The sequence below is a fragment of the Annulohypoxylon maeteangense genome (assembly GCF_022496945.1).
Source record: "Annulohypoxylon maeteangense strain CBS 123835 unplaced genomic scaffold GGS22scaffold_6, whole genome shotgun sequence".
Classification (NCBI taxonomy): domain Eukaryota; kingdom Fungi; phylum Ascomycota; class Sordariomycetes; order Xylariales; family Hypoxylaceae; genus Annulohypoxylon; species Annulohypoxylon maeteangense.
Window position 1 is genome coordinate 1,160,132 of NW_025953253.1, and position 25,634 is coordinate 1,185,765.

At 48.9% G+C, this 25,634-nt stretch overlaps 8 protein-coding genes across 8 annotated transcripts; 4 read left to right on the forward strand and 4 right to left on the reverse strand.

The window, feature by feature from the left end:
* Positions 1-2,649, reverse strand: GGS22DRAFT_160295 (ABC1-domain-containing protein). Its single transcript, XM_047960902.1, has 4 exons — positions 1,659-2,649; positions 1,126-1,607; positions 542-981; positions 1-472 (listed from the first exon to the last, which is right to left on the reverse strand). Exons 1-4 carry the CDS (start codon positions 2,417-2,419, stop codon positions 179-181), a joined length of 1,977 nt encoding a protein of 658 aa, XP_047820056.1. The 5' UTR covers positions 2,420-2,649; the 3' UTR covers positions 1-178.
* Positions 2,650-6,037: 3,388 nt separating this feature from the next.
* On the forward strand, positions 6,038-8,930 carry GGS22DRAFT_126111 (pali-domain-containing protein). Its single transcript, XM_047958345.1, has 3 exons — positions 6,038-6,385; positions 6,460-7,936; positions 7,997-8,930. Exons 1-3 carry the CDS (start codon positions 6,196-6,198, stop codon positions 8,511-8,513), a joined length of 2,184 nt encoding a protein of 727 aa, XP_047820057.1. The 5' UTR covers positions 6,038-6,195; the 3' UTR covers positions 8,514-8,930.
* A 1,178-nt stretch (positions 8,931-10,108) lies between these two features.
* Positions 10,109-11,155, reverse strand: GGS22DRAFT_160299 (ribosomal protein L21e-domain-containing protein). Its single transcript, XM_047960903.1, has 4 exons — positions 10,988-11,155; positions 10,849-10,916; positions 10,745-10,792; positions 10,109-10,626 (listed from the first exon to the last, which is right to left on the reverse strand). The coding sequence occupies exons 1-4, from the start codon at positions 11,021-11,023 to the stop codon at positions 10,296-10,298; spliced, it is 483 nt and encodes a 160-aa protein (XP_047820058.1). The 5' UTR covers positions 11,024-11,155; the 3' UTR covers positions 10,109-10,295.
* Positions 11,156-11,293: 138 nt separating this feature from the next.
* Positions 11,294-12,302, forward strand: GGS22DRAFT_160302 (uncharacterized protein). The gene is made up of 3 exons (XM_047960904.1): positions 11,294-11,468; positions 11,553-11,651; positions 11,746-12,302. Exons 1-3 carry the CDS (start codon positions 11,404-11,406, stop codon positions 12,155-12,157), a joined length of 576 nt encoding a protein of 191 aa, XP_047820059.1. The 5' UTR covers positions 11,294-11,403; the 3' UTR covers positions 12,158-12,302.
* Positions 12,303-12,348: 46 nt separating this feature from the next.
* Positions 12,349-13,952, reverse strand: GGS22DRAFT_160303 (Pre-mRNA splicing Prp18-interacting factor-domain-containing protein). Its single transcript, XM_047960905.1, has one exon. The coding sequence runs from the start codon at positions 13,820-13,822 to the stop codon at positions 12,386-12,388; it is 1,437 nt and encodes a 478-aa protein (XP_047820060.1). The 5' UTR covers positions 13,823-13,952; the 3' UTR covers positions 12,349-12,385.
* A 525-nt stretch (positions 13,953-14,477) lies between these two features.
* Positions 14,478-20,065, forward strand: GGS22DRAFT_199536 (uncharacterized protein). The gene is made up of 2 exons (XM_047966302.1): positions 14,478-14,829; positions 14,881-20,065. Exons 1-2 carry the CDS (start codon positions 14,595-14,597, stop codon positions 19,770-19,772), a joined length of 5,127 nt encoding a protein of 1,708 aa, XP_047820061.1. The 5' UTR covers positions 14,478-14,594; the 3' UTR covers positions 19,773-20,065.
* A 150-nt stretch (positions 20,066-20,215) lies between these two features.
* GGS22DRAFT_160309 (uncharacterized protein) lies at positions 20,216-24,305 on the forward strand. Its single transcript, XM_047960906.1, has 2 exons — positions 20,216-21,046; positions 21,113-24,305. The coding sequence occupies exons 1-2, from the start codon at positions 20,568-20,570 to the stop codon at positions 23,685-23,687; spliced, it is 3,054 nt and encodes a 1,017-aa protein (XP_047820062.1). The 5' UTR covers positions 20,216-20,567; the 3' UTR covers positions 23,688-24,305.
* GGS22DRAFT_160310 (mitochondrial cytochrome c oxidase subunit VIa) lies at positions 24,303-25,543 on the reverse strand. The gene is made up of 4 exons (XM_047960907.1): positions 25,233-25,543; positions 25,146-25,170; positions 24,790-24,957; positions 24,303-24,714 (listed from the first exon to the last, which is right to left on the reverse strand). The coding sequence occupies exons 1-4, from the start codon at positions 25,402-25,404 to the stop codon at positions 24,669-24,671; spliced, it is 411 nt and encodes a 136-aa protein (XP_047820063.1). The 5' UTR covers positions 25,405-25,543; the 3' UTR covers positions 24,303-24,668.
* Positions 25,544-25,634: the final 91 nt, after the last annotated feature.

Genomic DNA, 25,634 nt, shown 5'->3' on the forward strand with positions numbered 1-25,634 from the left:
GCCTGTACAATTTATGAGGTGAACATATAATCCCTTAAGGGATTTCGTAGTACTCTACACTATAGTACAAACCGGCCGTATGCTTTATATGCAGTCATCAGCCCCCAATCCGTCTATGGTTTTATGATTCTACGTGGTATTTAGTTAGCAGAGATGTCATGTCTTCTAAATCTAGGACTCAGCCCTCGAAAACCTCATGTTGTAACTCGACGCCAAAGTCTTTCGCCATGTCTCTCATGCGAGCCTCGACTTCATCCTCCATCCCGCCTCCCCATCCAAGCCACTGTCTAAATTTAAATGTGTAGAACGCCACATCGGTAGCGAACAGTACTGTCTTGAAGAGGAGATGTTGCCACATATTGGTCATGCGTTCCCGCCACGGAAGATTCGGGTCTTGGAACAAGCTCCTACTTGCCCAATTGCCCATCATTTTAACACGATTAACGGGAGATCCCATGAATTGGTTATTACCCTGAAAATGACGTGTCAGTTGGTTGAGCTCAACAAAATGGATTACAGGTATAAACAAAAGAATATGTACCTGCACGATACGCATGTTGCGACCGATAAAGATGAGCTCCTTGGGCCATTTCTCCTCGTCCGACAGTATCTCGCGAATGCCCTGCTTCATTCGCTGTTGGGCTTCATAATGTCGCTCAGAAGGCGTTTTACCCTTGAGTTCTTTCATGATATGGCCTCTCGTGCTTTGATCACCTCCCTCATAAGGGCGCATGAGCGTTGCGCTTGCAAATAAATCGGGCGCGTTGACGCCCCAGTCCTTCGTGATTTCGGCAATCGTCTCGTTGTCAAACGTCATGAGCGACTTCCAGAATAGAGCATATTGGTGCTTAAACTTAGGTGACATATAAACGTAGAGTCCGTGATCGATGAGGACTAATTCAGCTTTTCCTGACGGTAAACGTCTTATGAAAATATTGCCTGGGTGGGGATCACAGTGGACGACACCCCATTTGAATATCTCTGCGATATGTTAGTTTCTAAGGTTGTTTCTAAGCCTGGTAAGTCGGGAGAGAATAGGAGGTATTAGTTACTCACTACCCCCAAGTCAGCATAAACTCAAAATTGAAAATAGCATCCAGGGGCAAGGACCGTCTCATACATACCGAGCAGAAAAGAGATCTACCATCGTGGTCATGACCTCCTTACTAGACAACCCCAACCCGCCTTTTCCATTTCGTCCTTTCCAGGTATCTCGATCAGGCTTCAACTTTTCTTTAAAGGGATTCTCTCGCAGCTCTCGTCGTGCTGCCTCCCAATCAGACTGGTTAAACTGTAACTGAGCGCCGTGAACACCAGCAGACCCAGACCCTCCCAGCCAACGACCACCCGTTGCCTTCTTATCCCAGAGCCTAACACCTTCGATCCATTCTGTGACTAGGACTCGTCTCGTCGTGAACTCCGGGTAGACTTGTGGGATATATACTCTGCCCTTAAGGCTAGGCTCCGAGTTAACGAGTTGCCGCATCATCTCCGAATTCTTAGCCTCAGCTTCGAAATCCGTTTCCAGTAACAGCCGTTCCGTGATAAAAGGTACCAAGCTGTATAACGGGAGATCGAACCACCATGTGTAAATCCGCATTACGACTCTACCTCGCCGGTCAGCGCATCTCCCACAATGCCAATTTCAAGGGACTTACTTGAAAGCCCACAGATCCCAACCGACCTGTTTCGCGATCTCTGGCTTCTGCAACTTAACCGCGACCTCCCTCCCATCAGGCAGCCTCGCCCAGTGAACCTGCGCAACACTCGCACTAGCCCTCGCCCTCCGTTCCATCAACCCCTTCCCCTCCTCGCCCGTAAAACTAACCCCAAACACCTCCTCCACACTCTTCCCCCCAAAGTCCTTACGAATAACCTTTTCAACTTCTTTCCACTCGTCCTGCGGCGCATCGTCAAACATCCTCGCAAACATCTTCTGAAACTCCGGCGGCAGGACCGCGCTCTGCATCGCAATAGCCTGACCGATCTTAAGATACAACCCGCCGTTCGACCTCAGAAGCTCGAATAACCGTTCTGCGCTCCGGCGGTGCAAGTCCTCGATAGAGCCCCCAAAGATAGGCTCAGCGCGGAAATTGATCTTATAGTCGAGGGCGACGAGCAGGCCCGTGCCGAAAGTAAGTAGGGATCGACCGACCCCCTTCGCGAAGGCATAGTTATCGATCTCGTAGGCAACACCCGTAACCAGCGAGACGACAAGCAGACGACGGCCCCATCTTCGTGTACGCTTGAACTCGCGGGCAGCTTTCGGCTTGCCGAGGGAGGCGGGGGAGGGCGGACGCAGGGGCTCGAAGGAGGCGGACCGGGATTGGCCGATGCGCCGGGCGAAGGCGCGAGACTCGATAGCGATGCCGCCATGCCGCGCTTGGCGGGCGAGCCTCGCTGCTCCGTTGCGGAACATGACCCCGGATGAGCGGGCAGGTTAGCTGCCACACGTGACGGGCTTCAGACAAGCTTCCGGCCGCTTGTGGTACATGAAGGGAATCTCGATTTCCTACTATGAGACTACCTGCTACGGGTTATGACGAACGGACTACCTATGTATGTATTATTTCATACTTGGAAGGTGCCAAGTGGTTACGGGGTGGGAATAATTTGCGTGTAGGCAGTCACGCAGGTAGGGAAGCTACGGGCTGACATCGATGACGAAAGATGCTTTTTTTCTTTATCTTTATTTGGTTTTTTATCTCCGTTGACGCCGAGTCCGCCGTTCTTGTGCCAAGAGTCGGAGATCCTTTGACCCGTTTCGCCGTCGGGTCCGATTCTCGATTAGGTAACCCTATATTATATAATCTTCAATTGAGTTTCTATGGATGCTTCATATTTAATGATCGCGGCGCCCTCTCTTTTCCGAAGTAGGTGAATTTCTCATAATATATGGTGTATTCTTTGAGCCCAACTTCAATTCCTACCTATGCATCTCAGGTGATAACCAGCGACTATTGATTGGAGGTAGGTACTTGAAATATGTATTAGAAAGCTGAAGATCAGCCTAGGTACATATTCCCCACTATATCGGAGAAACTACAATTAAATGTCCGCAAGTTTTTCTAAGACCGAAAGATGGAAAGAACCATTCGTATAGTTCGCAAAAGTCGTACAAACTTGTTCTTAATAACCAAAAATTAGAATCTAGTTTCATGAAACCTAAACTCTTCAGCCGCTTGATGGCTGTCCCCTGTAATCTGAGGCTCTGCATTAGAAGCCAACGATATGCTGTAGCAGCGTAGATCACAAGTTTGGTCTAGGATCCCTGGAAGTTTGAGAAAGCTTACGCATTACGAAACGCGCTTCGCTGGGTTCTTCCTCGAATTCAAGCGCAAATCAGAATCTCCGATTGAGAAGTACCGTACCATCGATGAAGTCGAGCGCTTCTCCACGATCATTTACTACCAGGATAGATGGCCACTTTTTGTTCAATGGTCAAACTTCTAGGATTTCTTTTCATAGTTCATCATGTTTTGATCCATATGACTCTCTATTCTGGTTGGTTCACTTCGTATGAAAGACTATTTTCTGTCAATTACCTTGGCACCTAAAGTTTAGGTTCTTCATGATGGTAAAGAGACTCCTATGAGAAAGAACTCAACGTTAAAGCCTCGACCGAGTAATGCTTTGGATTTAATACCTAACTATACCGGTATTGGCATGCTCTAGGCATATCTCTATCAGATATCATAAGTTGTGGTTCGTGATCAACCTATGAATCCATTGGATGCTCAAGTTGTTTCGTAGGTGGATGGGAACGATTCAAGGTTTACCAGACTTGAGATGGCTAAGATCAGTCTAAGTAAATCATTCCCTTCCCAGGTTAGAAATGACAATTTCCCTCGAATTACCGACGCTACTAGGTAGGTATTACAGGAATAGAATATGTTTGCTTCTTTGTATGAGGTATATGATAAGTCCTGGTTCGTTGAATCATATCTGTGGCTTAACCTATCCAATTGCTACTATTGGTGGATTGATTCGTAAAAGACATAATCCCATCTTCTTGTCGATCGATTTATTCTTCTTTTCGCCGACCTTCTTCTTTGAGCTACCTTTGTATATCTTGGTTGTTGGCCTACGTAAAGGTTCAAGAACCGATGATAAGGTTATTCTTAGTCCTTGTAGTTTGCCAATAGTCATTTTAAGCTCTGTTCTCTAGAGCCTTGCATCGTACATCTTACGGTGTGTATCGGGCGAGTTTGTGCTTGGTGGATAATGCAGTTAATAACCGTTTATATCATCTATTTGGTTCATACTTATACCGCTTGCCTCAGAGACCCTGAATCTAATAGAATGCAACATAACATCGTGAGTAGGTTGTCATATGCCCGGCTGAGTATTCTCCGACAGTCAAAGCACCAGATACGTCAACGGAAAATCCCGTGATACTCAAGTTTAGCCTATCTGGAGGGCTGCAGCACTTCGGCTTTCTAAGTTACGGATAAGCTACTGGCTGCCAGCTCATCGCATCAATACGACGTGCGGTGACGGGAGCCGCCCAGGTAGGGAAGCCTTATTCCGACGTTCGCTTCAGACGGAACTCAGGCGCTGACTCGTCTGCCTGTGTATCTGCGTTATCTGTCACTGTCCTGTGGTTATAATAGGTACCAAGACGGCACCGTTTTCCGGCTTGTCGAAGCACAGCATCGCATACAATTATCGTCATGATAATCATAATCGGCTGCTTGATTTTAACGTCATTTGACATGAATATTTCCCTCAAACTTGGAGACGAAGACGGAAAGACATGTATGTTGGGTAAAAACGCCACCTGACTAGGTAGGTTGCTTTTAAACTTGCTGTCCCGTTAGGCTGTGATGCTATGCCCTGTTTGCGCGGACGTATGGATGTCATGTTGCTTTTTGTTAATATCAGACGGGGCTATGTTTGCAGTTGAGTCGCTCAGGATTTATCACCGAGCTACGGCGTAGTGGTGGGTTTCTCGCATACGCTACTGTAGAACTCGGTGGTATATGACAGTTCTTATCGGCGTTGTACGTGTATTCATGATGACGAAGTCTAGAACCGATTGAGATATCTAGGATATGCTCTGTAATAGGTAGTGTGTACGCTGTAAATACCGAAGGATTCAATGTTGAATAAATCAAGAAGTGAAGTACCCAGCTGCCCAGTAACGTGTATCAAGTCAATCACCTAATTTAGCAACTCTAGTGCTTGTTCACTAGATCTTTTAGTTAAGACTTCTAGTTACTTCAGGGCTCGTTCCCCGATTAGCCCCGGCCGCTAGCCCTAACAGCCCAGTTCCCTATTAGCAGTAACAAGCTCTGCTAGTCTTCTAGGCAGGTACGGTATCCACAGTCAAGGCGCCTTCTAACGCTTCTGACGCTTCAACGTAGGGGAGTGCGTGGGCAGGTGGGCTAACAGGGCTAATAGTGCGCTAAGCCACTCTTTTAATCACATTGGCAGGGGTATACAAGAAGAATACAAGGGTTGTCAAATCCAGACCAGCAAGATCACCAAATCAATTGCGTGCGGTCCCTAGTAAAGTCCCCCCTTTGTTCTTCCATGCTGACCCACCCGCATGTAAGTAATTTGTACCCTTTCCACTTTCCGCTTTGCAATCACGGTCTCGTCCCACCCACCCAAGCAATCTTACAGACGCTCTTCCTTCCAATCAACCCAATCAACTCGACTTCTCAAGTCGACTTCTCGATTTCAACTCTTCGTCACCACTGGCACTGCCACCGACATCGAGCCAGCACCTAGGCAATCCAATCCCGCCACTTCGATCGATATTGTCCTTGAATACCTTTAGTCACTCGTTTCTGGAAAGCGTGTTAGGTAGACGATATTTTGGTTTTTATTTTAACAATAGAAGAACAGGGTCCAAGAGGTTTCGGAGGTCTTAGAAGGAGGAAATTAGGAAATTGTGGAACGAGTTCGCGTATTTGGTTATCGAGTGTTCATGGACGAACGGCGAGCAACATTTCTATAACGAAACAACATCAAATTACGACGCCGCCTAATTTTCGAGAGTCCCGATCGTTCTACATGTCGTCACCGTCGAGATCCGTTTACTTCAATTGGAAACCCTCGTATGCGCAAACATATTATTACCTTTAAGATTTAGGTCCACAGGTCTCGAATTCCGATCCAACGAAGGCGACGACAATCTCTACGGCGTCGCGACTCGTCCGAGTCGGCGCACGCTCCTAAGCCGCCATCATGTTGCGACCGGCTACACCTCTGACGGTGTTGCTTTTTGCAGCATTCGCCATGTTGTTGCTTGCGGTTCTGTCGACTCCTATTATTAAAGCGATCCCTCTTGGTACCTACAAAGGCGTCAGCTTTGGAGTCTTCGGTTATTGCGATAGCACCAACAAGTGTAGTCCGATAGAAATTGGATATGATACATGTATGTCTAACCCTATCTTTGTCATCATCCTTTTCGCGAAGGACTGTTGCAGACCATAACTAACATATTGATAGCGAAACTCTTTTCTCAGGCAGACTCGGCCACTTTTGACTTACCCGCTGGGACACGGACGACGTTATCCGCCATCCTCGTGGTCCACCCAGTTGCATGCCTTCTTACCCTAGTGATGTTGATTCTTGCCATAGTCGCCCACCTTCATTCACCTTCACATTCTTCTCGTTATTTGTTGCTTCTCTTCATCTTCGGCATCATTACATTTTTAGTATGCCTTCTCGCCTTTCTAATCGACGTCTTACTTTTCGTTCCTCATATGGCATGGGGCTCCTACATTGTCTTAGCTGCTACCATACTTGTATTCCTTAGTTTCATTGTTTCGTGTGCTATGCGCCGCACTTTGGTTAGCAGAAAAGCAAGAAAGAGGCGAATTGCAGAGAATGCCGAGATGAGTGGGGAGAATTACTACAATCGCCAAGCCCAGGATGATGTGGCACCTTCTACTACAACTATTTCAAGGCAGCCGACTGTTCCTGTCGTTAGCGGGGCAAACGGACCAGCGGATAAGATAGCCCAGTTTGCTTCCTATGAGAAGAAGGACGATCGTAGTAGCGACGAGCGTATACCTCTAACCGCTAGGTCTCCTTCTGATAGGTCCCCGAATGGGGCCGCTGTCGATACTAGTATGTCCGGTACTACGTATAATGTACCCCAGCGATCTGGCTCGAACACCTCGGTAGCAAGGGATCAGTACGGCAACCCCATAGATCAACCCCAAGAAAGTTATGCCATGCGACGAGGGCCGTCTTTTGAAAGTATGAACTCAAGAGGCCGTGGTGGTCCTCCGGCTGGATATAGGGGACGGGGCGGTTACGGAAGAGGAGGTTATGGACCGTATGGCCCCCCTGGTGGAAGAGGTGGAAGGGGTGGATATGGCCCGCCACCGGGGAGAGGCGGGTACGGACCACCCGGTCGCGGTGGATACGGACCACCGCCAAATGGACGGGGAGGTTACGGTCCGCGTGGAGGTTATGGCCCTCCCGGAATGATGAGAGGTGGAAGAACACCGCCGCCAGCTTACCAAGGCGGCGCGCCCTATGACCGACGACCATCCCCGGCCAATGCTTATGGAGACTACGGTCCAACCCGACAAATATCCCCAGCACCTCAAGGAGGCCCATATGCGATGGATGCCCCGCCTATGCCAAGCGTCCCAACTGGCGCAGCGGAAGCAGGTGGCTTCCAAGCTTATCAGCCTGACCGTGCTAGTGAATTACCTAGAGCAGAATCCCCACCTCCGTTACCCGGTATGGATGATGCCCATGAAGCTCCTGTAGGGCAAGCAGTGGAAATGGATGCTGTCACTGGAAGTCCTGCTCATCCTCCTCAAGGCTTCGGCCAATTTAACAATCAGCTCCGAGACAGCGACGCTGATGTAGCCGGCATGCTAGCTCTACAACAAGCAAGAACATCTGGGGCACAACCGCAACGGCATGATACATTCATGAGCGAAGGAAGCAGATATAGCCAAGAGGAGTAAGCTGAATCGGGTTTAATTAAATAAAAATGGGTTTCATTGCTAACAAGTTTATCTAGTAGCCAATTTGTTCCGGCTCGACAAGCGTGGAACCAAGGAAATATGCGACCTTCGGCTGTACCGTCACCTCTTCAAATCCCCATCAATACACAAGAGATGGGCAATAGGACACCGCCGCCGCCCATGCCGACACAACAGCAACCGGCGAGTGGCGAGACAGGAAATTATTATGAAGATGTAGATCCTCGCTTCACTGAACCAGCACGTAGGCCACAACAACCGCAACCCATTCACGAGGAACCAATGCCTTATGATGACATACCGCCGCCCAGAAGTCCGGCGATATCTGAGCAATCGGGATTTACGTCAGTCTCGCAACGGGGTATAAACCCTCGATGGAACCCACCTCCTGGTCAAGGGTTTAACCCAGGGATGCCGCCACGCAAGCCGGTCGGCCGAAACGAAGTGAATGTTCTTAATAGTAACCCGGACTTTCAGCTGCCGTCGACCCGTGGAGGACCAAGTTCTGGAAGGGGAGGGGGCATGATACCCGGGAGCGCATACCCAGGCATATAAGACCTTGCATTCATTAATATCCTTTCTTCGGGCATTGGAAATAGTGGAGTTTCCGGATGGCTTCATTTGCGGATTCGAACACTTCAATATCGAATACGATTCTTTAATCACAGATGCTGTTCAAGCACTTTCTCTCGCATCAGGACATAGTCCGTCCATTCCGATTTTACAACTGACGTCTCTTCTCTTTTCCTATCATCAATTCCGATATACCCTCGTACCTTAAACAATTTTTCTCTTCGACCTACGACTTCTTTGGCTCGTTGCCACACCCCCTGCCGGCGTCAGAAATACGTACCTTCTCCTTGAACAGCATACCACGGATCATGGGCAGATAACCTCCGCTATCATGATTCACGAACCTACAAGAGGTTTAATCCATCGTCACCAATTTTTATCATTCTAAACGCTTCAGGCAACGAGCAAATAACCAGTCTCTACCGCCATTGATTGGACAAGAGCTTGGAGACCGAACTTGTAGTAGTAAGCAACTACCTAGGACAGGGGCAGTTACTAACTGCCCGTCCTTTTGAAAAGTTATGTGGGGGGGAATGTATTCCGGGGGCGCCTTTTTTGCTTTGCGCGTTAGGGTAATGCAAATAACCTCAACTTAAGCTCGGCTTGGCTGATGTACGGGAGCTATTTACCTAGATACCTTTTTTTTCATATTTGGGTAAATGGGCTGTGTACATGTTGGTCGCGGAGAAAAGCAGAGCATGGGCGTGTGCTTGTTTGTTGTCGTTGCCTGATGCGCTGAGCGGAGCTGAGCTAGGCTAGGCAGGGCAGAACAGAGCTGAGCAGAACAGGTAGTGCTGAATGCTAAGAATGAACAAATGAATGAGACTTTAGTGATTATGATTGCCGATGTGAGTGTAGGTGTAGACGTTAGGCGTAAGCTTTGCTTTCAGATTGTAAGGTCGGGTGCATACAATGAACTGACTGGTCTAGATAATCAGTGGACTAAGTCGCTACTCTTTGGTGTGGGGGGGATAGAATGAATTAATTCTATTTTACCTACGTACCTAGGTAGGTAAGGGGTGGGATGTACTGTTTATATCACAGCCTTTCTCATGAAATCATAGGCTATTTTTTCGAGCCTAGACGTTGGAGGGCACGTCTCCTTGCTTTGCTTTACTCAGACGGAAACAGAACGCCATCTAGGAATTTGGATGGTTGGAGCCAGGATGGATGTGAGATGTTGTAGAGGCTTTCTTGACGAAGAGGAAGAAACTGATCACCCACCCGTTCCCGTAATTGTCCAGTGGCGTAGATATGCCCCTTTAGCATAACGAATGGGCTGGTGGGAATGTCAAAACTTCGACATACGATATGGGACTGTTAGGTAAAGCTGGTTTGATGATACTAGGTAGTATATCGGTCCTTGAAAGTTATTCCTGCTTAGAAATGAAGTAATTTGTCTTTTATCTAAGTCGATGATAACGTCGGTTTAGATGCTCCCATAGAGGTGATATAGTTCCAAATCAGTAGAGTGGGTGATTGTAGTCTCAAGCACCCATAGTTATGACCTGGTTAAAATCCAGATGTCCGTCCGCTTTGGTAGAAATAAAAAACCTGTCACGTATCAGAGCAGCATGATTGGCATTTGGTATATTTTTGTCATTCCTCTAGGCAGTGCCTATGTCCATCCATGCCTTGCCATGCACAGAAGATTGAGATTCCTGGCCACGCGAAAAACCCCTAATGCAATGAGAAAAGAGCAACCGGCAGAAGAACCCAGAAACACCACGCGACCGCCGCATCCATCCACCACCTTCCCCTTCCTTAGATGGTCGTCTCGTACGCGATAGGAGCCACCGTCTCGGGTTGGTTGTCCTTCATGGACACGGTGTGCGCCTCACGGGGTTGAGTGGCTTGTCGCTTAACGGTGAGAGTGGTTCCCTCGGCCTTAGCCTTCTTCTTGAGCTCGGCGTTCTGCTTGACGCGCTTAAGGAAGTCTTCTCTTGATCGGGATCGGCTGATGTGCTCGATGCGGAGGTTGATTCGCTTCTCGATGTACCGGTGCTTGACCTTCTTGTAGACGATGACGCCTACTGCGGTCTTGGTGACGTTGTAGACGACACCGGTCTTTCCGTGGTAGACCTTGTGAGGCATACTATTCCTCTAGTCAGCTCTAGTTCCTTGATAGCCATTGTGATTTTCGCCAAATTCGCAGTCTTCGTGTGTCTGGATTCGATTCGATCGCATTTTCGGTAGAATTGGAAAAGCCTTACCCCTTCTGAACTGCACCATTTGCCTTGATATCGACGATGTCGCCAACCCTATCCAATTGTTAATGTTTTTCTCCAGCGAATAATATCCCTAAGTCGAAACGTACTTGTACTGTTGTAGGTATGTAGAGAGGCGGATCATACCCTTCTGTCGGAAGTTCCGAGAGAAGGCATACTGTAGAATTTTGTCAGTCCCCTTCCCATACTGGACGAATTGCAAATTGTCGAGAATTGGATTAAACGTACTCGAGTGCCAGCGCGTAGACCTGCGGCGTGACCCATCTTGTCGGTGTTGTGGTGTGGCGAGAGAAAGTTGTTTTGGTGATGGGAGTTGATTGATTTCTCTCGATGGATGTCGCTTCTCAAGAAATTCGCTTAGGAATTTTTTCGGGGCTTGATTGCGGTTGTGGACGTTAGTAAGTTACTGCCCACTTGGTACACTGCGCGCAGCTGCCAATTAAGCGAGGGGTACTGCATCCAAATTGGGTTTAGTTCTACACTTGCCCTACTCCATTCCACAAACCCACTTAATTTCTATTCAAACTTTGACCTCCAACTTTTCTGATTCGCTTTCTTACTTTGCGAAATCCCACGACATCTTCAATTTCCTCATTCCTTTCTTTCGACAACACCATCCGAAAGACAATTGAGTCGTCGCAACTATGGCGCCTTTGTCTTACTCTAAGACCGCAAAGGTCCCCCGTCGTCCCTTCGAGGCCGCCCGTCTGTCAGTAATCACCGGCCACTGAGCTAGAGCTTGCCTCTACTTACGTCGATTGTGAAAAATAAACTGACATGGTCGCCAATATAGTGATTCCGAGTTGAAGCTCGTTGGAGAGTATGGTCTACGAAACAAGCGTGAGGTCTGGCGTGTCCAGCTTACCCTCTCCAAGATTCGTCGTGCTGCCCGGTATGTTTTTCTAATTTCCTCTTCATTTCCATATCTGATAACTTCTACGCGCATTATATTTATTTCGTCCATACTAATATTTATCGTAATTTAGTCAGCTTCTTACCCTAGACGAGAAGGACCCCAAGCGTCTCTTCGAGGGAAACGCTCTCATTCGCCGTCTCGTCCGTGTCGGTGTGCTCGATGAGTCCCGCATGAAGCTCGATTACGTTCTTGCCCTTAAGGTCGAGGATTTCTTGGAGCGCCGCCTCCAGACCTGTGTCTACAAGCTCGGCCTCGCCAAGTCCATCCACCACGCCCGTGTCCTCATCCGTCAGCGACACATCCGCGTCGGCAAGCAGATCGTCACCGTTCCGTCTTTCATCGTCCGTCTCGACTCCCAGAAGCACATCGACTTCTCTCTGACCTCGCCCTTTGGTGGCGGGCGCCCTGGCCGTGTTCGCAGAAAGAAGGCTAAGGCTGCCGAGAAGGGTGGCGATGACGAGGAGGAGGAAGAGGAAGAGTAAATGTAACGCCTTCCATGAAATCATGTGGATTATTCGGCGGTGGGAAAAACTGATTACATTATGGCGGTATGAAACAAGATCATACCTCACGGCGTTAGGCCAGGGGATTCGGAATGCATGAAGAAATTTCACCACCGTTTAATAATCAATGCTCTACGTGATATGTGATTTACTGATTTGACTCTTTTGTGTATTAATGTAATCTACCTCACCTATGAGGTGGTACTATCAAACCAGCTCATCCTTCCCTAAGAACTTCGCCATAGGGTCATCTGCCGCTGCTCGTTTCCTGCGGTATTCGTCAAGCTCGGCTTCCGAAACACCACCCTTCATCTCCTCTATCGTGCGTTTCTTGCCGGCTTGCTGTGGTGGTTCAGCCTCATCTGCCTTTTCTTCAACAGTTTTCTCTTCCTCCTGAACTGGAGCCTCTTCGATCAAATTAGCGCCTATCCTTTGCTTCTCAGCCGCTTCCCAAGCCTGCTTGCCCTCCTCGCCCGTGCAGTAACTATTCTTAATAAAGGAGTGACAGCACGAGTAACCCCATTTGAAATTGGACCACCAGCTGCCCCATACTGAGGTATGGTTGTTGATGAACACGTCTTCGGTGTACTTGGACTTCGCACTGGCTCTTGGCGCACCCTTGATTAGACCGGATTCGTCGTACTCGACGAACTGCTCTGATTCCGTGACCGCAGCTTCCCGTAGCGATGCGGGCATCTCGTGCGTTGAGCCGCCGTACTTATCCGCTAAAGCCTTTTGCCGTTCTAGTTTCTTGCGCTCGGCTTCCTCACGCTCCTTCTTGCGGTAGTATTCACCAGCTGTGGGGTTCGCTTGCATGTGCTGTCGAGTGTCGCCGGATTTCTCTTGCGCCTCCCACGCGTATTGCTGCGCTCGCTCGAATTCAGCTGCGTCGCCTGATGCGCGTAGGAATCCCTCTTCGGCAAATAGAGCTGCTGCTTTATCCGCAGTCGCGCCGGCGTCGACCATTGTCCGTGTCTTGGGGTCGTATTTCGCGGACTCGAGGTCTAGGTTAAGTAGGTACTTCGCCGTGTCCTCACGGATACGCAGTTGCCGCGTCGCCGTGCTTTGGTGCCTCCCCATATCAGACTCCTCGGCGTACTTCTCACCCGTGTCCTTGCCTTCTTCCTCGCCTTCACCCTCGCCATCCCCGTCCTTATCTTTCGAGACGCCGGAGACCTGATTTCGTAGATCGTCCATCTGCTCGTACCGCTCCACCACGCGGCGGTACTCCTTCGGATCGTACCCGTTCCACCGATCGCGCTTGGCGTCCCAGCCTAGCTCGACCTCCTGCACCACCTCGTCGGCTTGGATGTCCCTCCCCGTCCACTTTGCCCCTTTGGCGCGCGGTCGGTTCAGGCAGTCTTTCGCTTTGTGCGTCATCGCGCCGCAGTTCTCGCACGCTCCTTTGCGGTACTTGGTTGCGGCTGGCCCGAGCTTGCGGCCGCGGTCGTACCATTTCGATTGGTCGTCCTTGGTCTTGTGTAGACGTTGATGCTCGAGGTAGTCTGTGCCGTCGCCTTCTTCACCTGCGTAGAAGGGCCGCTTGCTGATGAAGGATGGGATGTAGATGTTTTCTTCCTTCGACGCGGCGGAGGCTTTGGAGTCGGCGCGCCGCGAGGGCGGCGGTGGAGGTGGTGGTGGCATGATGGTTAGAGTTGTGTTTGCGATTATTGAGAGGTTTGTTGGACGAAGGGGTTCAAATTCCCCGTGAGGAGATTAGGAATGGGATGTAGAAATCCGTCGTCGTGGAAGTATTAAGAAAATGAAGTTGATGATTGAATTAAGCAGATGGATGAACTTTGATAATCTGAGGTACGTATCTCCGTATCAAAATGTGGCTGTGCATAGCGGAAATCAGGTTCGTTACGCTTAGTCATACAGTGGCTTGGATATTGAATCTAAAAGGCAGTCACCAGCCAGTTCATACCTAGTAACACATGTGCATGGAAAAGCTATATCTTAGGCAGATCGTCATTTTCAACTTGATCTAGGTGATATGTAGCATGTAAATTAAGCTGAGCTTTTAGTCCTTATCCATGTCGCGTAACTGAGAAGTAAGGGCTATGATGCCCATTCGGACTGCTCGTTGATTACTAATGTATCTAGTCAAATAAATAGTGTGGATATTCAGATATATGTATGTAAAAATCATTGATATGTACAAAACAGTATACTTACGTCATATTAACAAACGTTGCACATGACAGCGCGTCGCGACCGCTACCAGTCCACTATCACTGCATCATTTAATCAACGCGTCTACCTTTAAAGCAGGGATAGCATTCAAGGACAAAGCTCCCTCATATTCTTCATGTGTAATACTTATGCTTCAGTTGGGCTTATGCAAAGTCCTCCGATAGGCATTTATTCCCTATGCACTCTCCATTCTCGCCGGCGTTACTATGTCTAAGTCGCCATGGACGTTTTCCGTGTGCGGCTAAATTGCATAGACCACTACCAAGCTATCCCGACCAAATATGATCCTCAGCTTCGCAATGACGTTCATCCGTCTCAGTTGAGTAAAGAACCTAGAGTTCCAGTCGTTAGGGTATTTGGGTCAACGGAAACAGGCCAGAAGGTTTGCGCACATATCCACGGAGCCTTCCCATATCTGTATATCGAGTATGATGGGAGCTTACTCCCCGATGATGGTAAGGCATATATGAACTACGTGTGGCTATGATTCTAACTCGGCATCTTAGTGGGTGCTTATATATATCGGCTCCATCTATCTATCGACCATGCCTTGGCCGTAAGCTACCGTCGCAATGCCTATGATGGCAAGAGCAAATATGTAGCGAGGATTACTCTCGTAAAGGGGATACCATTCTACGGTTTTCACGTCGGCTACCGCTTCTATCTCAAAATTTACATGCTCAACCCTCTAGTTATGACTAGGCTTGCCGAGTTATTTCAACAGGGCGTCATTATGAAGCGGAAGTTTCAGCCTCATGAGGTACATCTGCAATACTTGCTGCAGTTCATGACCGATTACAATCTTTATGGGTGCGGGTATATAGAAACCCAAAAGGTCTGTTTCAGGGCCCCGGTACCTAGATATGAGGACGATACAGAACTACCTCACATGTGGCACAGTCAATCGGTGTCACGGGCTTTCATAACGGACGACGCGGATCTCCCTCGTGCCAGCCATTGTTCCATTGAAGTGGACATATGTGTCCAAGATATCCTCAATCGACATGAGATCAAGGAGAGGCAGCTCCACCATGAATTTGTTGAGAGAAAACATCCCTTACCCTCCGATATGAAACTGGTTCACAGTATGGCTGGGTTATGGAAAGACGAGACAAAACGCCGAAAAAGAAGGATGCTGGGTCAAACACCAGGAAGCAGCCCATTCCCTCCAGAAGTGCTGGTTTCTATGTCCGCAGACCCACGTCATTCGCAACCCCCTGGGTGGATACACGAGGAAGAATATAGGGACCAGGTTCAGGGTTTGATAAGACAAGAACAGGAGCAAAGCGACGGGAGTAAGATCAACTTTAATACCTTTATACCGAACTTGCCCTTAGAAGCAACTGTTAAAACTACGTTGCAATCAGTTGAGGATCTCTATCCTGGAAACCTGGACTCTGCTCTTTGTGTCACAAGCCAACGTTTTGAAGACGACGAGAATCCGACCAGCAGCATTTTCGTGGATGATGACCGTATTCGCGATATTGAACTGGATGATGATGGAGTCTTTCCGGAAGACTCGGATGAGCAAAAAGTCCCTAATATGGACCTAGGAAAGAATGCTCAAGTCCCGGAAGTCAAGAATTTAGGCAACGAAAGTCCATTAAAAGCGAGAAAATCGCCAAATATAAATATCAGAAAAGATTCTAGCAACTCACCAGACCAGACCAGTCTATACAAGTCGCCAGACTTAAGTAATGGATCAGATAAAGAGAATCGTCCAGAAGTGCTCTTCAATGGGGTGCACGTTAGTTGCTTACGTCTAGCGCGCCGACCACATATACCTGTTTCGAACGCCTTACTTGATGTTGCAAGGGAACAGGGGTTGGTGAGCAAAGCTCCTCGGGATTCACAGCATGCTCATCTAAATGGAACTACAAAACGCCCATCCTCGTCGCTGTTAAAAGAACAGGGACATAAGCGTCGACGTGTAGGCTTCCTCAATACTGCGGACGCCAATGGCGTAAATGCAAAGGTGCCCATGACAACTTCGGGAAGGTTAGATGACCAAGAGGTCCGAACGAAACCTTCGCAGCCTACACAATCGAAATCAAAAAGCGCGCTCAAGGTGTCTGGAAACCAGGCTCTTAACTTCCCAGTTGTTAAAAATCCTAACGATCCTAGTACGAAGTTTCGACTAAGCCAGCAGACGAATTCTCAGAAAAGTGAAGGCGGGGAACCCGTGAAGCATGTTACATTCGACTCATGGACGCCGATAGAAGAGACGAGTGGGGATTCAACATCGCTTACGGCGAGGCTCGGGCCTAGTAGTTCTACTTCAAACAGTACGAAAGAAGATGATGCTAGAAAGCTCATTGATATCGGCTGTATCTCTCGACCCCAGGCGCAATTCTTTCTCTTTAATCAGCCTGCGCCTTTAGTTGAAGAAATTATGTCGACCATGGATAGCTTAGGTCACCCGGACGTCATATACCAAGATGCCTTCTACAGCAATGAGAAAGATGTGCCTCAAAGAGTACGGGAATACGCCGGCCAAGAGTTTCGTATCGAAGGCAACACTCTTCCTTACCTTCCTGACTTCGATCCGACAGGGGAATCGCCCGCCAACTTTGGGTTGAAATCCGACCCGCCTTATGATGCCGATAGAGACGAGCGCGTCTATAAAAAATTACGCCAGGAATGTTCATTAAGAAGCTGGGAAATTGCGGAACCTCCCCCTAGCTTTGATGAAGTACAGAGTTGGTGGACAGCCCTTCAGAACACAGCAGATAACTCCCAAGAGCCTAAATTGAGGATTCGTGATCCCGAACTCAAACCCTACATGTCCCAAATCGATGGCCCAACACCAAAGAATACTCATGGCTTCAAGTATTCCCAGAAGAAGAAATCGACAAGCGTTCAGCATGAAGCGCAGTATATGAGTACGATGAGCTTAGAGATACATGTAAACACACGGGGCAAGTTCTTTCCAAATCCTGAAGAGGATGAGGTTCAATGCATCTTCTGGTGTTCTAAGTCAGATGAAAACTTTGCCACTGGCGATAGTGCGTCGCTGTCAGTACAGTCTGGCATAATAGTACTCTCCGAAGATGGATCCTTGGCACAAAGATTGCAAAAAGAAAGCCCAGTCCGGACTGAGGTCATTGAAGAGATGTCGGAACTTGACTTGATGGTCAGGATGGTCGAGATAGTCCGAACGCATGATCCTGATATTCTTACCGGATACGAGGTTCATGGTAGTTCATGGGGATACCTGATCGAGCGAGCAAGATTCAAGTATGATTATAACCTATGTGACGAATTTTCGCGGATGAAAAGCCAGTCGTATGGGCGTTTCGGAAAAGAAGCTGATCGGTGGGGTTTTAATACTACTTCGACAATTCGAGTCACAGGGAGACATATGATTAATATCTGGAGAGCTATGCGGTCGGAGCTTAATCTACTTCAGTATACGATGGAGAATGTCGTCTGGCATTTATTACAGCGGCGAATTCCCCATTATCCCTGGCAAACATTAACGGGATGGTATACTGGAGGTAAGCACAGGGACCTTAGCAAGCTCCTGCGATACTACTTGACCCGAACGAAGCTTGATATAGAGATTCTCGAGGCGAATGAGCTTATCCCACGAACGAGCGAACAGGCCAGGCTTTTGGGCGTGGACTTCTTCTCTGTCTTCTCCCGTGGATCTCAATTCAAAGTCGAGTCAATCATGTTTAGGATTGCGAAGCCGGAGAACTTCGTTTTAGTTTCGCCGGACAGAAAGCAGGTTGGAGCACAGAATGCGCTTGAATGCTTGCCTCTCGTCATGGAGCCCCAAAGCGCCTTTTATAACAGTCCATTGGTAGTTCTCGACTTTCAGAGTCTTTACCCTAGCGTCATGATCGCCTATAATTACTGTTACTCGACATTTCTCGGTCGTATTGTCAATTGGCGAGGTACAAGCAAGATGGGTTTCGCGGATTATCAACGACAAGAAGGGCTCTTAGCGCTGCTTAAAGATTATATCAACATATCGCCTAATGGTATGATGTACTGCAAACCAGAGGTCAGAAAGTCGTTACTAGCAAAGATGCTGACAGAAATCTTGGAAACGCGGGTGATGGTGAAGAGTGGAATGAAGCAAGACAAGGACGACAAAACTTTACAGCAGCTTTTGAACAATAGACAGCTCGCACTGAAACTCCTGGCAAACGTCACATACGGATACACGTCGGCATCATTCTCGGGTCGTATGCCTTGCTCCGAAATCGCGGACAGCATTGTACAGACTGGACGCGAGACTCTTGAGAGAGCGATAGCCTTGATCCATTCGGTGGATAAATGGAAAGCGGAAGTCGTCTACGGCGATACCGACAGCTTATTCATCTATCTGCCAGGCAGAACCAAAGACCAGGCGTTTGACATTGGAAATGATATTTCCAAAGCTATCACTGATATGAATCCCCGGCCAATCAAGCTCAAATTCGAAAAGGTCTATCATCCGTGTGTTCTGCTTGCGAAGAAGCGCTATGTCGGCTACAAGTACGAAAGCAAGGATCAAGTAAAGCCCGAATTCGACGCCAAAGGTATCGAGACAGTCAGACGAGACGGAACGCCTGCGGAACAGATGATCGAAGAAAAGGCGCTCAAGCTCCTTTTCGAGACCGCAGATCTCAGCCAAGTGAAATCGTATTTCCAAAAGCAATGCGAGAAAATAATGCGCGGAGCTGTATCGATGCAAGACTTCTGCTTCGCAAGAGAAGTGAGGCTGGGGACGTACAGCGACCGAGGGCCACCCCCACCGGGCGCCCTGATCAGCACAAAGAAGATGCTCGAAGACGCCCGAGCGGAACCCCAGTACGGCGAGCGCGTGCCTTACGTGGTTGTCTCGGGAGCGCCCGGGGCACGGCTTATCGATAGATGTGTGGCGCCAGAGGAGCTGCTAGGTAATTCCCACCTGCAGCTCGACGCCGAGTACTACATATCGAAGAACCTGATCCCGCCGCTCGAGCGCATCTTCAACCTCATGGGCGCCAACGTCCGTCAGTGGTACGATGAAATGCCAAAAGTTCAGCGCATCCGCCGCGTCGACATCTCCGGAAAAGGCCCCGGCGCTAGAAAGACCCTCGAGTCTTACATGAAGGCGGCGGCATGCGTAGTCTGCGGATCGCGCTCGAGTAAGCGCGCCGAGGGGGCCTCGGTTTGTGCTAGGTGTCGCCGCAACGCGCCGGTTTCGTTGGTTAAGTTGCAGACGCAGTTGAATGCCGAGGAGCGCAAGCTGGAGGATGTTAATAGGATATGTCGTAGCTGTGCGGGCATGGCGCCCCTGGATGAGGTCGGTTGCGATAGTAAGGATTGTCCGGTTTTTTATACGCGCATGAAGCAGGAGGCGAGGTTTAGGACGGAGAGGAGCGTGGTTGAGCCGGCTGTTAGACAGATCTTGGAGGGGTGGTAGCTGGAGGGGAAGTGAAGATGCGTTCAGGTCACTCTATTAGGATGGCATAGCATTGCGTGGCGTTTAGAATATGGGCTACGATAGTTACTGAAATGGGAGTTAAGGAGCTAAGGAATTAAGTATACAAGACAGGGCTTCTTCAGATTCACAAAAGCTCTAGCACCCAGATAAGTGTCTATTTCCCTAGGCACTATATCTTAGAGACACGATCCAATAAAATCATCATCGTGTAAATTGCTAGGTGTCGTACTTTATTAAACGTGCGGGTCTAGGTCATAGGTTAATTGAGAGGGGATATTTCAGGTGATATTTCAGCTACAGCTATTAATTACAAGGGTGTCACAGCACTAACACGCCCCCGCGAACGAAAGCGCTACAAAAACCCCACGTGGCTCCTTCCGTTATGACGAGCTCTCTAACTTGTCCGTCTTAGCCGCCTAGTTCCGCTATTAACCCTGTGTACCTTCCCTACTACCCCCTAGCATGCACGCCATAATACGGTCATACGCTGGAGCTTAAGCTTCACAACAAACGCAGGTGTTCTTTATCTTATCATTGTTCCATATTCATTGTATTCATATCATAACCCACCACTCTGCATAATACTCGTATACTCTTTACATAGGATAATTTACACGTCGTCGATTCCACTTCTATTCTAGTTTCCTTGGTGTCCTCTTTTTCGGTGGGAGGGAACAGTAATCCATTATCCATGGTCTTCGAAATTCGGCCGCCGCAAAGGTTAGCAGTTCCGCATCCTGCTGGCCCTTGTAAGCAGCCGAAGCTGGAGCAGCTATGGGTATGAGTTGGACTGGCTTCTTGTTGACCTACCTCTTTGGTGGTGTCACTTTCATTCCTTTGGCCATAGCTGTGGTGCTTCTACACGCGCACTACACGTTTCCCGTTCGAGACGATAGCCCCCTCCGAGATGACGCTAACGATGCTGACAACATCGTTCAACCTGGCGACGACATATCCGCCCTCCGAGATACTCAGAAGGAAGAGTCGAAACAACGCCTCGTCGTCGAGAACGATGTAGCCGCGGGCTACTTCGCCGTATGTCGTGAATACACCCCCATGGGAATCAATGCCAAACCGATCGAACGTTCAACTCCTGTAGGATCAACGACCGTTGCCGCACCGAGCCAAAGCGTATACCAGTCCATGTACCGGAGCATATTCGACAGAAAACAGACTCCTGGGCCACTCGATGATCACAAGAGCGTTAGCCAGAGGCCCAAGAAGGCCGGCAACGTGTTCTATGTCGTACTGAGGTACGTTTTTGGTCGTTTGTGAAACGTGTTTCGGGGAAACGATAGCTAACTTACTATCGATTATAGACATGGCCATTTGATGCTATTCGACGACGACGAGCAGCTCGAGGTTCGACATGTTATTTCTCTCGCCCACCACGATGTCAGCATATACTCTGGAGGAGATCCCACACCCGAAGGTGAATTGTTCATTAAGCGGAATGCGTTGTGTTTGCGTAGGAAGACGGAAGGGAAAGATAATACACCTGACGCACATATGTCGAAGCCGTTCTATCTATTCTCCGAAAACTGTTCTGCCAAGGAAGACTTCTACTTTTCGCTACTTCGAAACCAGGAGCAGTCGTTTACAGGCAATCTAGCTCCCAAACCCCAGAAGTTTGAGGTTAAGAACATTATATCCTTGGTTCAAAAGCTACACTCCTCCGAGGACCACATACAGACACGATGGTTGAATGCTTTTATTGGGAGGATGTTCCTCGGTATCTATAAGACCAAGGATATTGAAAACTTCATAAGAGAGAAGATCACGAAGAAGATATCTCGCGTCAACAGACCGTCGTTTCTCTCGAGTATAAAGATTCAGAATATCGATACCGGTGACTCAGCACCGTATTTCATGAATCCCAAATTGAAAGATTTCAGCGTCGAGGGCGAATGTGGAATGGAGGCCGATGTTAAGTATACCGGTAATTTCAGATTGGAAGTCGCTGCTACGGTGCGAATTGACCTAGGCGCTCGGTTTAAGGCAAGGGAGGTCAGCATTATCCTTGCTGTGGTATTGAGGAAACTTGAGGGACACATTTTCTTCAAGATAAAACCACCTCCCAGCAATCGCATGTGGTTCTCCTTCCAGTCTATGCCTAAGATTGAGATGAATATCGAGCCTATCGTGAGCTCCAGACAGATTACGTACACAGTTATTCTTCGACAAATTGAGAATAGGATCAAAGAGGTGATAGCTGAGACGTTGGTAGCACCGTTTTGGGATGATATTCCGTTCTTCAATACCGAGCATAAGCAATGGAGGGGTGGGATATTCGAGGGCGACGATGCAGTTGAGAGATCACCTGATCATGAAGCTATCGCTGCTCAACTCGGGAATGTGGATGAAGTTAGCCAGATTGAGGAGACGGGCTCTACTACACCCACCGAGTTGCCTTCGCTTGAGAAGAGTCATAGTGTGCCTGTTCTGGAGACAACACAAGCAACTCAGCCCCAGGGGTTTTGGGGTAGAAGGCTTAACTCGAAGAAGAGTTTACAGAGTGACAACAGCCTTAATGTTACCGCATCCGCGTCGACGACAGCCCTTGATATAAAGAGCCCAAGAAGCTCTGCATCTGAGGTATTACGTCCGGCTCGTTCAAGTTCCATCTCGATATCAAGCCCTATTGTTGGTACAGATCCCATACATGCCGATACTTTCAGACCTTCATCGAGTCCTCCGGATCGCGACGATGCGCTTAGTACAATGGCGAGTCTCTCCGCTAGGTCTAAGAATAACTCACCGGCACATACACCGGTCGGGTCACCTGCGAAAACGCCATCGATTCCCCCACCAGCCAATGCTTCTGCCAATTCGTCATCTGAGGCTATCCCCGAAGGTCGTGAGGATGAACACACCCCTACGGTGCCAAGTAGACGGTACACTGCTTCCTCCATAGGAAGTATGGACAGTGACGCTGCACCTCCGAGCTCCCCTGCACTTTCTAGCAGAAATTCAATCAAGAGCGGTAATAGCTCCATAGGAAGGGGCTTCTTTTCGCGGAAAGACACTTCCTCGCCAACAGGCTCTACCAATGGGGTGACGCCTGAAGGCAAGCGAAATACCCTAGCTGCAGTGTCAAATGCGGCTGCGACGGCAAAGCGTTGGGGTCTAAACGCGATACAGCGGCAGACGGAAAGGAATGGCGCCAATGGACGGCGACCATCAGATCCTCCAGTCGATCTGAACCAGCCTATGGGTCGCGGCCAACCTTTACCACCTCCGGGAACGCCGCTCCCTGGCCCTGGCAAGAAGGCGGCGCCGATAAGCATGCCTAAGAGGAAGCCTATCGCCCCACCTCCCGCGATGGCACGCCAGAGCACAGGTAACCTGAGCGAGACGAAAACGGAGCGGAGGCCTGTACCACCACCTCCATTACCATCAAGGCGTAGGCGGGTATCACAAATCCACATAACTAGCCCCGAAGGTAGCAACGAGGATAATGTCCTAATTGTCGAAGCGCCGGATGCAGACTCAGAGCCAAATAGTCCATCCATCCGTATTGTGGAAGGAGATGGTGAGAATGGGGACGAGTATGAAGTTGAGGATTCCCCTGCGTACATGAGACCCTGGGTTGAGGATGCCGAGGAGTTTGATGGTGCTACAGATCGGGATGTCAGCACGAATGGTGGGAGTGAGGATTTAATCGAGATAGAGGCAGATCCAGAAGTGGATGGAGAGTTGACTTCGGCGAAGAGCGAGACACCGCCGGATCTTCCGCCTAGGAGAGCGACAGAGATCGAGACGGAGTTAAGCGAGGTGGGGAGTGAACACCATCGCCATAAACAAGTTGAGCAGAAGGAGGAAGATGAAGATGAAGACGGGTTCACGAGCTGGGTGGACAATCCCGGTCCAGAACCCGTCGAACCCGCAAAATGAGGCCCGAGAATACCGAAACAATACTCGACAACACAGGCCTCGCTAAGCATATCACATTGCATACACACATAAGCATACCAGAGATACCTACCATTTTTCAGTCGAGCATGCGGAAGGACGGACGGAGTTAATTGTGCACATTACATTCACGACGCATCGTCTCATAGCATGCGGTCTTACTAGGGTTTTATCATTAGCATGCTCGACATCGACTTCTTACCTCATTATCTGTTATCGTTATCGTCGTCATTGTTTTCAGGTGTGTATTTTATTCCATACCTGGCTGATAGACGATTTCATCATATCATCATCATCACGTCTCCGCCCAGTGGGTTTTTAAGGGGGGTTTGGGTTACTCGGTATACATTACATTGCAATCACCGGATGGGCGGGTTCAAGGGGTGTTGGGGGTTACTGTTGAGGGTTGATTGCTTTATTTAGATAGGTACTACTACGCTGTGTTTTGTTTTGGGTCGGGACTTATCAGTTTGGTTTGTGTTTTGTGAGGGAGTGTGGTGAATACTGCCTGCTACTTACTCACTTGTTTTACTTCGATTGTATATATAGATCTACATTAACACCGGTTTTGGCGATTTAAGCAAGCTATAATGTCCATGATATTGCGTGAATGGAAGGGGATCTAAATGAGTAGAGCCCGGGTGCATGATCATGATCTATCTAGAGGTTCGTACGATCACACGTAGAGCTTAAGGGGTAGGCATATATATAGGTAAGTTTATGTTGCAAATATGGATATGATCATTGATATGATATGTTTTGATCGACAAAGGGAACGGCATATCTACAACATCCGAGACGCCTGCGATAGCGGCCTCGTCTTGCTTGTCAGGGGCGGCCTGCTTTCTTCTTCTTCTATAGGTCCAACTTTCCTATCTGCCCCTATACTACTACCAATACCAATACTCACTAACTACCACCCTATCCTCGCCAAACTGTCATCCGGAAAGAATCGCGATGGGCTTAGGCGACCTTGTCCTTGTTGTGGTAGTTTACGTTCTTGTTCCAGCTGTTTGGTCGTTGCTGTTAGCGATGGTTTCAAGAAGGGGGGGGGAGGGGAGAAGGTGTGAGGAATATGTCGTACAAGAGGGTCTTGTCTCCGTCGCCCCAGGGGAAGTTCCGGGAGCGGATGTTCTGGTAGGAGTACTCGACGCGCTCCTCTAGAGGCGGCATGTGCGACCAGTGCTCCCAGTGCTCGTTCCATAGGTTGTAGGCGTTGACGCCGGCGAGGATTAGGGCCGGGATGACGGCGCTGGGGGTGAGGTATTTTGTTAGCTGGGTTTCTTGGCTGGTGTCTTGATATGGTTTGTGGTTTGTTTTGATTGAGTCCACGCTCCTTCTGATGTAATGCGATATACGTTGATTGGTATGCGGCTCTTGAAGAGATATGGGGATCGAGCGTGGATTGGATATCGGATCAAGGGAACAAGAGGTTCTTACTAGATAGAAATCTTGCGCCAGAGCTCTGCGATCGGTCAGTATTCTAGACCTCCCCCATTTCTTGTTGGTGTGGACCAATCAACTCACCAGTCGTAGCGGAAGCATGGTCCTTCACGGCCTGCCTCTCCTTGACGAAGGCATTCTCGGTGGTCTTGGTCTCGGTGGAGGCGAAACGGCGCTGCAGGGTCGATCGGAGGACGGGGGAGCGCAGCTGGGCCGACAAGCGCGGCGTCGCGCGGAGGATCTGTCGCTGGAACATTGTTTTCCTACGTATGCTCTATATTTGGTATGTCGTCGGTTGTTCGTTCGTTAATTAAGAGGGGAGATTTTTCCGTCGTGGTGATTTAGGTAAGGTTCCGTTTGAAGGTTCGGGTTCGGTGGTCTGATTTCGACTGGACGGATTGGATTGTCGAATGAGGTCAGGTCTAATTTGATTGGTCGACTTCGGCTTGGTTTGACTCGCAGAGCTGGAGCTGACTGAGGGCCTCG

Coding starts and splice junctions, on each gene's coding strand:
- GGS22DRAFT_160295 (XM_047960902.1), bottom strand. CDS start 2,419: ATGTTCCGCAACGGAGCAGCGAGGCTCGCCCGCCAAGCGCGGCATGGC. Junction 1,608..1,658: donor TGGGATCTGTGGGCTTTCAA/GTAAGTCCCTTG, acceptor CCGGCGAGGTAG/AGTCGTAATGCGGATTTACA. Junction 473..541: donor GCAACATGCGTATCGTGCAG/GTACATATTCTT, acceptor CGTCATTTTCAG/GGTAATAACCAATTCATGGG.
- GGS22DRAFT_126111 (XM_047958345.1), top strand. CDS start 6,196: ATGTTGCGACCGGCTACACCTCTGACGGTGTTGCTTTTTGCAGCATTC. Junction 6,386..6,459: donor AGAAATTGGATATGATACAT/GTATGTCTAACC, acceptor ACATATTGATAG/CGAAACTCTTTTCTCAGGCA. Junction 7,937..7,996: donor AGCAGATATAGCCAAGAGGA/GTAAGCTGAATC, acceptor AAGTTTATCTAG/TAGCCAATTTGTTCCGGCTC.
- GGS22DRAFT_160299 (XM_047960903.1), bottom strand. CDS start 11,023: ATGGGTCACGCCGCAGGTCTACGCGCTGGCACTCGA. Junction 10,793..10,848: donor ACATACCTACAACAGTACAA/GTACGTTTCGAC, acceptor ACAATTGGATAG/GGTTGGCGACATCGTCGATA. Junction 10,627..10,744: donor AATGGTGCAGTTCAGAAGGG/GTAAGGCTTTTC, acceptor CTAGAGGAATAG/TATGCCTCACAAGGTCTACC.
- GGS22DRAFT_160302 (XM_047960904.1), top strand. CDS start 11,404: ATGGCGCCTTTGTCTTACTCTAAGACCGCAAAGGTCCCCCGTCGTCCC. Junction 11,469..11,552: donor CCCTTCGAGGCCGCCCGTCT/GTCAGTAATCAC, acceptor TCGCCAATATAG/TGATTCCGAGTTGAAGCTCG. Junction 11,652..11,745: donor AAGATTCGTCGTGCTGCCCG/GTATGTTTTTCT, acceptor ATCGTAATTTAG/TCAGCTTCTTACCCTAGACG.
- GGS22DRAFT_160303 (XM_047960905.1), bottom strand. CDS start 13,822: ATGCCACCACCACCTCCACCGCCGCCCTCGCGGCGCGCCGACTCCAAA.
- GGS22DRAFT_199536 (XM_047966302.1), top strand. CDS start 14,595: ATGGACGTTTTCCGTGTGCGGCTAAATTGCATAGACCACTACCAAGCT. Junction 14,830..14,880: donor GAGCTTACTCCCCGATGATG/GTAAGGCATATA, acceptor TCGGCATCTTAG/TGGGTGCTTATATATATCGG.
- GGS22DRAFT_160309 (XM_047960906.1), top strand. CDS start 20,568: ATGGGTATGAGTTGGACTGGCTTCTTGTTGACCTACCTCTTTGGTGGT. Junction 21,047..21,112: donor GTGTTCTATGTCGTACTGAG/GTACGTTTTTGG, acceptor TATCGATTATAG/ACATGGCCATTTGATGCTAT.
- GGS22DRAFT_160310 (XM_047960907.1), bottom strand. CDS start 25,404: ATGTTCCAGCGACAGATCCTCCGCGCGACGCCGCGCTTGTCGGCCCAG. Junction 24,958..25,145: donor TGGCGCAAGATTTCTATCTA/GTAAGAACCTCT, acceptor CCTCACCCCCAG/CGCCGTCATCCCGGCCCTAA. Junction 24,715..24,789: donor GACGGAGACAAGACCCTCTT/GTACGACATATT, acceptor ACGACCAAACAG/CTGGAACAAGAACGTAAACT.